The 11,837-nt window shown below is 44.8% G+C and overlaps 2 protein-coding genes across 2 annotated transcripts in view; one reads left to right on the top strand and one right to left on the bottom strand.

Annotated features, from left to right (window-relative positions):
* The first annotated feature begins 5 nt into the window (after nucleotides 1-5).
* On the top strand, nucleotides 6-2,927 carry LOC143035671 (uncharacterized). The gene is made up of 2 exons (XM_076202537.1): nucleotides 6-859; nucleotides 2,918-2,927. Exons 1-2 carry the CDS (start codon nucleotides 6-8, stop codon nucleotides 2,925-2,927), a joined length of 864 nt encoding a protein of 287 aa, XP_076058652.1.
* A 7,362-nt stretch (nucleotides 2,928-10,289) lies between these two features.
* The window catches only part of LOC143035672 (alpha-(1,3)-fucosyltransferase C-like), a 32,324-nt gene continuing 30,776 nt past the window's right edge, over nucleotides 10,290-11,837 (bottom strand). Inside the window, exons 8-10 of the mRNA XM_076202538.1 lie at nucleotides 11,503-11,657; nucleotides 10,905-11,063; nucleotides 10,290-10,586 (exon numbers count right to left, since the gene is read on the bottom strand). Of these exons, the coding sequence (XP_076058653.1) occupies nucleotides 10,379-10,586; nucleotides 10,905-11,063; nucleotides 11,503-11,657 (522 nt within the window). The 3' untranslated portion in view covers nucleotides 10,290-10,378. The remainder of the gene's footprint in view (nucleotides 10,587-10,904; nucleotides 11,064-11,502; nucleotides 11,658-11,837) is intronic.

Consider the following 11,837-nt stretch of genomic DNA (forward strand, 5'->3'; position numbering starts at 1 on the left):
ACACCATGATGAAACCTCGCCCTCTCGCTAAGCGATTGGAAATCGAGGTCCTCCTCGATCAAATTCACCGATTAACGGACGATGGAAAGGCCTCTGTTTCTCCGGAGTTACAACCCCTACTGATTGCTGAATCTTCCCGCTCCAGAGGAACCTTTCATAGCAGGCTCCTGAAACCCCGACACTACCAAGCCGCCAAGAACCTACGTAACAATCCGGATATAACTATCAGAAGGGCAGACAAAGCCGCAATGTTCGTCCTCATCCCCTCCCAGCAGTACCTCTCCAAACTGGACTCAATCCTGTGTGACACCACCAATTTCCATCAGATCACCCGTGACCCCACCCTCTCCATCATCAGGAAGGGCAACAAGATCATTGATGCTGTCAACGCACGGCGTGACGGCCTGCATCTTCAGAAGATCACTGGTGACTTCCGCCCCGGATACATTTACGGTAACGTTAAAACACACAAAGATGACAACCCTTTGCGCCCTATCATTTCCCAAATCCCCACCCCTACATATCACTTGGCTAAAACATTGAATGCCATCCTCACGCCTTTTGTTCCCACACAGTACTGTTTTAAGTCATCCCGTGAGTTTCTGGATTGTGTGAACAGCGCCCCCGCAGAAGGAGTGATGGCATCCCTTGATGTGGAGTCCCTCTTCACAAACATTCCCGTTCAGCGCACCATCGACTACATCTGTGATCACGTATACCGGTCTTCTCCAGTACCTCTGTTGAAATTAGAAGAAATTCACCTTCGTGAACTTCTGAGGATTTGTACACAAGAGGCCGCCTTCCGTTGCCCCCGTGGTAAACTTTACCAACAAATTGATGGCGTGGCTATGGGCTCTCCGTTAGGTGTTCTCTTCGCCAATTTCTTCATGGGCTCGGTGGAGAAAGAGGTCTTCAATCGTTCTGGCCGCCCCCTGTTGTACGGCCGGTACGTAGACGACATCTTCGTGAGGACCACCGAATCTGAGGAGCGTGAACACCTTCGCTGCCTCCTTCAGGAAGTGTCAGGCCTTCGATTTACGACGGAGGAGGTGACAGACGGCGTCCTTCCTTTTCTTGATGTGCTCCTCACCCAGAAAACCGACGGGAGCACCCACACAGCAGTGTACACCAAGCAAACTAATCCTGGATTGTGCTTGAATGGAGAGAGTGAGTGCCCTCAGAAATATAAGGAGTCTACTATTGCATCCTTCTATAGGAGAGCCCTCACCCATTGCTCCAGTTGGACCTCCACCCAGAAAGAAATTGACCGGTCTACACAGCTCTTAGTCAACAATGGCCACTCAAACAGCGACTGCCAACGTGTACTGCGGGCCGTCATGAGGAAGTGGTACGAAGGGCAACAGACTCCTGTAGAAGAAGGCAATACCTTTACCTTGTTCTATAGGGCCTACGTGTCGAGCGCTTATAAGGAGGATGAGAAAGCACTTCTTCGTATCATCAAGGACAATGTGACCCCCACCAATGAGATGGACCGCATTAAACTTGCCATTTATTATAAGAACAAGAGGACTAAAGACCTTATCATGAAAAATAACAGCTCCCCACGCCCATCCGACATCGAGTGTGTGAGTTTGGTGTACCAGTTTAAGCGTCCTTTAGGGAACTGTACGCCCCAAGATTCCTACATCGGACTCACTACCACTCGCCTTTCCAGACGGTTGACATACCACCTTAACAATGGAGGCCCTAAGCGACACCTTCAGGAGACCCATAACATTCCAATCACCAGATCCATCCTAGTGGACAATACCACCATTTTAGACCAAGAAAGTGACAAGCGCCGCCTTGCCCTCCTTGAGGCCCTCCACATTAAATATAGCCAACCTACACTGAACACCCAACAGGAAGCCCCCACCATCCTTCCCAGCCTCAAACCATTCAGAATCCGCCAAACCAGACAACCCAGCTACGAGACAAATCAGCCCTCCCATGAGCAGTCACTCCGTCCGCGACGGACACCCAGGCCACAGTAACGGTCATCTGAGTGTTCTTTCCCAGTGGTCACAGTTTCCCTTCCCGCGTTCCTTTCCCCGATATTCAACGTGTCCTTTCCCAGTTTCAGACCAGAATAACGGTCATTTCTTTGTAATCTTTCCTAGTGTTTACTTTCTGTATTTATAATCATCCATTTCTTTGCTATTGTCACAATTGAAAATGCTAACTGTGATTAGCGAAACGTCTTGTATCCTGTTCTACCCATTAAATGGCTTCTATCGGCAACTTGGTTTTTTCTTTACCTCTCCATGCTAGAGAGATCTTTAGAAGACTTGAAACTCTTCATCGGAAACTCATCAGAGCTCAATTTGCTGTTGCATACAATTCTATATGCCTTAAAGAAAAAAAAAATATCTATATATATATATCGTGCAACATTTTCACTTCAGTTAAGGTGAAGTTGTATCTCCCATAGACCTTTAGCAGCGAGAGCTCAAAGGTCATAAGGCGTTCGGCGCCAAGGGGGCCCTATAACGCAGTCCAAGTAAAAGTCCAAGTCTAAGAGATGTAACTGACCAGAAGTGTTGGTGATTCGTGACTTGGGAATAATATGAATTTACCCCTATCACAGACCTCATATATACTCTATCGTGTGTAGTGCTTATACGACGAAGCGTGTGTTAAATCAGTGAGGGGATTCTATGAGAGAACTACTCTTCTCAAAACATACCTTTATCCTTCTCCCGTTTACCATACTTATCGCGCATGTCACACTGGAAGTCTTGGCATACATCACCATCATTAACCAGAACAAAGGCGAAGAAAATCACCAAGTGGCCCCAAGGCCACGGTAAATTGCAACTTGACAGTTATATGAAATATCAAAACAAACCTGAATGATTAAAATGAGTAAATATTCACAAAGATACATGATGCTTTGTGATGCCATTGTACTTTTCAGGGTTCGATGAATCCCTACCGATCACAGGTATATAGTTTTGTTGTTGCTGAAAGTTCACACAGAGTAACCTACCCCAAAATTTACTCGGTGGGACGGTCACCTAGATTAACTTACATCGTCAGCATTTCATATTAAAAGGGATAGGAAATCTGTCGGAAGTCACAATATTCTACACAGGCTGCACTATGTTTCAACCAAGTGAAACAATGATTTTGAGTCTTATGAATTAAACTGAATTGTTGCATGTTGTTATGTTTGTCTAATTAAAGTATTTTACTATTTATTGCTAGACTTCCTCGTTGCATTTACCTCTGTGACGTATCACAAACTATCATCCTCCCCCCACCTACACTTATCCAGAATGCCATATAACATAGGTTGGCCAAATACAAGTCCAAATGTCACAGCATTACATTGCAATCATATCACTCTCTCAGAGATATAGCAGTCACCCCTGTAATTTGACTAGTACGTTTTTTCACTGTAAATGTTGACGAGAAAACGACAACGTACAGCAAACAACGGACAAACGGCAACTTATCGGCTGAATGAAACCTGCACAGCGAAGCTATAGCGATAATCCCATACCACACTCCTGGTCATATGGCCATATCCCGAAGGTTGAGTGTGGTTTGAATTTTCCGCCAAAATCATCGGAAATTTAAAATTCCCGGCTCTGTGCAGGCATGCGCATTGTCGACCCCACCTCCCCCTCCCTATCCCCTCCCTTCTTACCCGGCTAGCTCGAGCCGGGCGTCGCGTCACTTAGATCGCGGAAACGGAACGGAGTGGTTAACTCGCTGCCCACATGGGAGCAGGCGGTCCCGTTTCCTGCTGGTTAATCGTCTGTTAGTTTTATCGCTTTCCGCTTGGCTGCTGGTTTGTCCCATTCTTCGACTTTGATTTTATACGAGCACAATCCGTCCCCGTCTTCGAGCCGTCCCTGGTAAACAACCCGGGTCCTCTCGGAGGACAGGGGACGTGTCTTATGGTACGGAGTGTGGCGTCCCCCAGGGTCATCAGGCCTCTCGGCAGCGCCATACCTCCGACCATCATCGGTCCTCTATTGCCTCACGGTTTGTATCAGGCCCTAGGCGTAGACTTTGACCATATACGATCGCAATACGTCCCCGTCTCCAGGCCGTCCGTGGTAAGAACCCGGGCCTCTTTGAAGACAGGGGGACGTGTCTTATGGTACGGAGTGTGGCGCCCCCCAGGGTCATCGGGCCTCTCGGCAGCGCCATACCTCCGACCATCATCGGTCCTCTATTGCCTCACGGTTTGTATCAGGCCCAAGGCGTAGACTTTGACCATATACGATCGCAATACGTCCCCGTCTCCAGGCCGTCCGTGGTAAGAACCCGGGCCTCTTTGAAGACAGGGGGACGTGTCTTATGGTACGGAGTGTGGCGCCCCCCAGGGTCATCAGGCCTCTCGGCAGCGCCATACCTCTGACCATCATCGGTCCTCTATTGCCTCACGGTTTGTATCAGGCCCTAGGCGTAGACTTTGACCATATACGATCGCAATACGTCCCAGTCTCCAGGCCGTCCGTGGTAAGAACCCGGGCCTCTTTGAAGACAGGGGGACGTGTCTTATGGTACGGAGTGTGGCGCCCCCCAGGGTCATCAGGCCTCTCGGCAGCCCCAAACCTCCGGTCATCAATGGTCCTCTAACAGCCTCATAGCTTGCTTCGTCAGGCCCTAGGCGTAGACTTTGACCATATACGATCGCAATACGTCCCCGTCTTCGGGTCGTCCGCGGTAAGAACCCGGGCCTCTCGGAAGACAGGGGGACGTGTCCTATGGTACGGAGGGGGTGCCCCCGAGGGTCATCAGGCCTCTCGGCAGCCCCATACATCCGACCAATAATGGTCCTCTAACGCCTTAATGGCTCCCTTTGTGAGGCCCTAGGCGTAGACTTTGACCTTTTCCACTCGTAATCCGTTCCCCATACGTCTTCGAGTCGTCCGTGGTAAGAATCCGGGCCTCTCGGAGGACAAGGGGACGTGTCCTATGATACGGAGGGTGACGCCCCGAGGGTCATCAGGCCTCGGCAGCCCCATACCTTCGACCAATAATGGTCCTTTAACGCCTTATAACTTTCTTTGTCAGGCCCTAGGCGTAGACTTTGACCTTTTCCACTCGTACTCCGTTCCCCATACGTCCTCAAGTCGTCCGTGGTAAGAACCCGGGCCTCTTGGAGGACAAGGGGACGTGTCTTATGATACGGAGGGTGGCTCCCCGAGGATCATCAGGCCTCGGCAGCCCCATACCTCCTAGCTTCAATGGTCTTCTAACGCCTCACGGCACCACCCTCCTTCCAGGTTTCTTAAAAATAAAAACACCCAGTCCTTCTCATGAGCCACAGCCAACCTCTTATCAACTTCACTTGGCTTGAGTTTAAAGATGACTTACCTGATGTTCCACCCCCAAGTAAAACACAAAAGAACTTTAGACTTAGGGAGTCTAGTGTTAGTTAAAATGAGTATAAATTAGTTCAAAGAAACTACAATCATTTAGTGTAATGAGAAGAGGAAAATCAGTTTTAAATAGTACAGTTTAAGTTGGCGCAAAGTGCTAGGTATTACATAAATAAAATGCCTTGACCTTGAAAAAAAAAAAAAAAACACAGGTCGAAATGGACATGACTTCTCCTATTCAACTTAAGTTAATAGTCATGATGGTCAAGAATTTTACCATGTTGAAATTAATTTCAACGCTCACTGTAACTCAGATCGAAATGACCATGACTTTTCCTATTCAACTTAAGCTAATCTACAGTCATGATGGTCGAGAATTTTACCATGTTAAAATTAATTTCGACGCGCACTGTGACTCAGGTCGAAATGGACATGACTTTTCCTATTCAACTTAAGCTAATCTATAGTCATGATGGTCAAGAACTTTACCATGTTAAAATTAATTTCAACGCTCACTGTGACTCAGGTCGAAATGACCATGACTTTTCCTATTCAACTTGAGCTAATCTACAGTCATGATGGTCGAGAATTTTACCATGTTAAAATTAATTTCGACACTCACCGTGACTCAGGTGGAAATGGACATGACTTTTCCTATTCAACTTGAGCTAATCTACAGTCATGATGGTCGAGAATTTTACCATGTTAAAATTGATTTCGACGCTCACTGTGACTTAGGTCGAAATGACCATGACTTTTCCTATTCAACTTAATTTAATCTACAGTCATGATGGTCGAGAATTTTACCATGTTAAAATTAATTTCGACGCTCACTGTGACTTAGGTCGAAATGAACATGACTTTTCCTATTCAACTTAAGCTAATCTGTAGTCATGATGGTCAAGAATTTTACCATGTTAAACTAATTCAACGCCCACATCCACTGCGCCCGGTCCGTGCGTTCGAAGACTACGTGGACCACACGGAAGAGATTTCTGAGGATCATCTCTTCTACAACTCGAAATTTAGGATTCCCCTAACCCCGAGGTCCCGGGCGCACCTGCCCTTCCGCTTTTTGGGAGAGAGCCGACCCGGGCCATGCCCCATGCCCCGCACGCCCACAGCATCAGGGACTTTGTGGCATCGCTGGAGTTTCTCCGGCGGGACCTAGGGACTGGACATCGACGACTCCCTTGGGGACACGGTGTCTCTACCACTCGGTCGCCCCTGTCCCATGTGTCGCCATGGAAACGGCTCCACCCCTCTCATCTCAAAAAAGTGGAGGGGGCAAAGGGCGACCGAGGAGTGGGGAGGGGCCAGGAACCGTTGAACAGGATACAAATTTCGTATAATTTACGCATTGTGTGAACAGTGCAATGTTGTGCATGTCACATTCTTCGGCGTGGGTACTTGACGTTTCTTTCTCCCCTCTACTGAGTGATAAAATGAATAAGTCTCCCATAGGAAAGACACACGTAATAACGGTTTGATTCAGGCTTCACCTCTCCTCCCACCTGTCCTCGTCTCATGCATAGCTTCGCTGTGCAGGTTTCTTTCAGCCGATAATATTTCTTTGTCGCGGCTCGTGCCGCTTAAATTCTTCTTATCGGCTTAAGAAACCTGCACAGATTTAGGGTCCCTCCCTCCTCCCACAGGCGAAGCCTTCATTTCTCATTGAAGTGATGCGAGTCACGCGACGCCCGGCTCGAGCTAGCCGGGTAAGAAGGGAGGGGATAGGGAGGGGGAGGTGGGGTCGACAATGCGCATGCCTGCACAGAGCCGGGAATTTTAAATTTCCGATGATTTTGGCGGAAAATTCAAACCACACTCAACCTTCGGGAAATGGCCATATGACCAGGAGTGTGGTATGGGATTATCGCTATAGCTTCGCTGTGCAGGTTTCTTAAGCCGATAAGAAGAATTTAAGCGGCACGAGCCGCGACAAAGAAATAATAACTGATTGGAACATTCTTATATCTTTGGGGAAATATGTGGAAATTTCTGACACAGAACAAGTATCGTGAGTTTCGGTATTTCTGATTTGGGGTAGTGGTAAGGATCCATTTCGTCTTTTCATTTTTCGTGATCGTTTGTTTTTATGTAACTTATTTCTTATATCTCCGTTTTTCTTAGCACTTGTGATGTTACCTCATTTTCATTCCCGCATTTTTGTGTGATCTTGTTCCATTTGCATTTTTGGTTCTTTTCTATGTCTAATCGTATCTTCTTTAACAATTAATTCTCTGTATCCATTATACTTTTTATGTATTTTGATCTTTCTTCTACTATATTCTCATCCGCATAGTTGATACGCCTATCTCTCTTGTGCCTACTGTTGGTGCTTCCAGGATTTTTATGTACACTCCATTTTAACTTTTCTGCATTTGTTCTATTTCTACCTATGTGAAACCCATGATATTGCTGGCATACAGTACTGCTGGTAATACTATATGCTTTCCTATATAATATAATAATAATAATTTTATTTGGCAAAGAATCAATATACATGAAGTGCAGATAATGACAAGAACACATAGTTCGAAATAATAATTGCAAATTGCCGAGGATAACGCAAAAAGCACATACGCTTATTTCCACTGCAGTCCTCACAATTTCCTATTAACATCTTGTTGCAGATTTTCATTATTACGGAGTATATCATATTCGGTAGTACTTGCATTTTCGCTACCATTTTCTTTTTGTGTTCTGAACATTTTTCTTTACATACTATTATCACTTATATTCTAATAGTTACTAGTAGGTTACTCTGTGATGTTTTTCACGTTGGTGCCTAGTATTTCTCTTTCAGCTTCTTGTACTGTTGTGCTCATTATTAATTCATCGTCTACATAGAATAGCGCACTTATCTTGAATTTTTTTTTCTTCTAGATTTTCTCTCTCTTCCCTCTATTTTTTCATCATTACATATATTATCAGTTTAAATATAGTTGTCGACCCTGTGCAAATCATCTTTTATTCCGTTGGTGAAAGAGAATGAATAATACAGCAGAGACTTTATATTTTGTAATCGTTCATCCTATAAGTGGTTACGCAAGTCCAGCCTTAAAGGTCAGCTGAGAAGGTTTTGAATTTCTTTATTTTTTGTTATTTCATGTATGAAAATATAACTTGGAAGAAGTTAGAACACTAAAATGCACGTTTCTAGCATTTTATAGTCTTTATTTGATCATAATAGCATGATCTTAAGGTTTACGGGGCCGTCACCCGCCCAGAACTCAAGCTTGTGGCGGTCCGGAGGTGGTGTCCACTTTATGAAATTCTGTTAGGAGTGACGGTGCCCAGAGGAGTTCGGAAAGAAAATCACCTCTCAACCTCATTCCCTAAGAAGCTAAGGCATCTTTATTACTATTATTATTATCATCATCATTATTATTATTATTATTATTATTATCATTATTATTATTGTTGTTGTTGTTGTTAATATTATTATTATTTATCTATTTATTTTTTTGTGGTTTTCGGGGCTGGTACCCACTTAGACCCAACCTTGTCTGTGGTTCGGAACACAGGAGAGACGGTGTCGGCGGTATGCCACTGCAGTGACGATACTCGGAGGAAGTTGATGTAACTCTTCTCTCTCTCTCTCTCTCTCACACACACACACACATACATTGATCTCACGTCCTGAGGTGAACAGTAGTCGGGGTTGTCTCTGATGGTGAGACGGTGAGGTGCCGCGCCACCCACCCACGCCGAGGCGAAGAACGGTCGTTGCTCTATAGTATAGAGTCTATACTGTAGCAGGTAATGGTGGAGGAGCTGTTGCATCGCGGCCCCACGAAGATTGCATCGCTCGTGAGGATCTAACCTCCGTGGGTAATACATGCCACCCACAATGGTATCCAGGGCGGAACCTTTGGAGGGTAGGTTCTGCCCTTCTACCAGAAGACAGGAGGACTGCCTCATACCTAGTGACGAGATAGTACCGTAGTGATTATTCCGAAGTATGAAGATTTGTGTTATGGTCGGCCCTGCCCTGGCCTCCTTGATGGTGACGCCGTGGGTGACAGCGGCAGTGTGATCATGATGAACCTCGTCGTTCCCTTGGGAGTATGATTCACAGTAGTGTTCCATGGATTCCCAATCTGACCGGGGATCCGGTGAAACTGCAGACTTCTCGTCTCGGCCCAAGAGAATCAGCGAACGGTGGATTGAAGTCGTTAATTAGACGTCTTCGCAGACCGAATGACGTCAATAGAATCCCTCGCGTCTGTGTGGATCACAATTGCTCTCTCCCCAGGTGATGAGTGGAGTTTCCGTCACATGGGCTATTACTGTAATTGTGGTTTCACGGTTACGCTTGGGAGGTCGTGAATGCACCCAAAGTATAAGTTTGATCGTTTAAACTTTAGAGCATAACTCCCGACCGTTGGGTGTGAATGCAGCTTAAAACCGTTCGATTTGGTGGCGGAACACTACGCATTTCTCGCTAGCACGCTACTTGCTTTCGCTACTTCATTTGAAAACGACTTCGGTTACGATCGTCTGTTTTCCAAATTTCCAAATGTCAATTTAGTCTTGCGTCATATGGCGAGAAGCTGAATGATGAAATAAGAGAAGTTAAATCTAGTCGCATTTTTGAGCTGTTGTCACGGAAGTCTAGAATATTGTAAACGAAGTCGTTTCTACTCAAACGAAGTAGCAAAGGCAAGAAGCATGCTAGCTTAGTGTGCCGTCACCTTTAATCGGTGGTGGTGGGTATTCGTTACCACGAAATAAAAAGGCAAATAAAAGACGACTTGGATATATATATATATATATATATATATATATATATATATATATATATATATATATATATATATATATATATATATATATATATATATATATGTATATATATATATATATATGTATATATATATATATATATATATATATATATATATATATATATATATATATATATATATATTTTTTTTTTTCCAATTATTGCCCCATCGACAGCCGATTCAACATTATTGGATCAGTGTCGCCTGGCTAATCGTACTATACACATTTATTCTATATGTTTATTTTTAAGCAAATCTGAGCTTAAATTTCTCGTACAACTTGGCCCGCTGGGTGCGCGGCCTTACCGTCTTACACTCGCTCCCAAACACAAACCACTTCCTTAGGTCTTCGTAGATTTTAGGCTTCGGGTCGTCGTGCAGTTTTGCGCAAAGGCTGCAGAAGGAATCTGCCTTGGTCGCCCAGTCGTCCTCCAGCACGTAGCTCCCCTTCCACCTGGCGAAGGAATTAACGCCTTGGATTAGTTCTATGGCATCTTTAGCAACCAGGAATCACATGGCAAATTTAATTAATTGATCTATTCATTATGATTATTACCATTATTATCATAATGGAGTTCGTACCCGTTACAAACTGATATGTGGGGTAATTTATCTTCCCTTGGGTACTCTGGGGTTGCTGAACTTTGCAACGTTCCATAGTTGTTTTTCAAAAGTAACTATCCCTAGATGAAAATGATCTAGCTTTAACCAGAATAAAATTGATCAGGTTTATACACCATCTTTGATATAATCGAGGCGTGAGGTTACGTACCCGAAATATTCATTGTAAGCTGTATTGTTGGAGTCCAGGTAGAGAAGGTACTTGGCGAGAGCCTCTGCGTCTTTGAACTTTAGTGCATTAATGTACGAATGAGGTGGTGCCAAGTGCTCGTATTTTCCCAAGCCAAATACTACTGGAACCAGGTCATATCTGTCGAGGAAAGGGAACGGGTACAATAAAAATAACGTAGAAATAGATAATAGCTAAAGCCCTTCACTTTTTGGTGTGCAGTTTATGTTTAAGATGGATGCCTGTTAAGCAGGGAAGGGAGTGGCGCGTAATGGGTGTGAGTGAAGAAGGGTTGTGAATGGACTATAAATTGACTCGGCCTGAATGAATTTCTCCTCGTCTTCTCTATTTCCACACGAAGGGACGAGGAGAGGGGTCACCATGTAAATGAAGCAGTGGTGTTAGCTTGGTTCGGTAGTCACCTAATAGCAGCCTAAAAGAAATTGCTTGCCGTAGCTAACAGGGCTTTGCTCTACCATGGGTTTCTCACGGATCACTATGTGGTAGTAAAACGGCGAGTTTAGGTTCGGTAGTCAAATGTACGTGTGTTGAATGGTGGGGGCGTACACTTAGTGCCTACCTGAGAATGGAAAAGAATTTTTCCGTGACGTAGTCTAAGCACAGGGAATTTTCGAAGGAGAGATAGAATTTGTACTTTTTGGCCGCCATCTTGTAGCAACTTGTCTGGTTCTTCCGGGAACATTGGTATGGGCCGCATTTGCCATACACGTCGATCTGCAAATCAGGGGTACAATGTAGTTATGTAAACTTTATCATCATTGCAAGCCGTTACTGTACCCATTGTGTGTGTATAGAGGAAAATAGCAATAATCGTGGGATTCCGTCTCCTCCTCCCCAAATTATCATTCCTAGCTTCAAATTCATGTATGGTCTCAACTTAGGTTATTCTTATTT

The sequence above is a fragment of the Oratosquilla oratoria genome, chromosome 19 (genome assembly GCF_046742065.1).
Source record: "Oratosquilla oratoria isolate Oo_2021 chromosome 19, ASM4674206v1, whole genome shotgun sequence".
In the NCBI taxonomy this organism is placed as follows: domain Eukaryota; kingdom Metazoa; phylum Arthropoda; class Malacostraca; order Stomatopoda; family Squillidae; genus Oratosquilla; species Oratosquilla oratoria.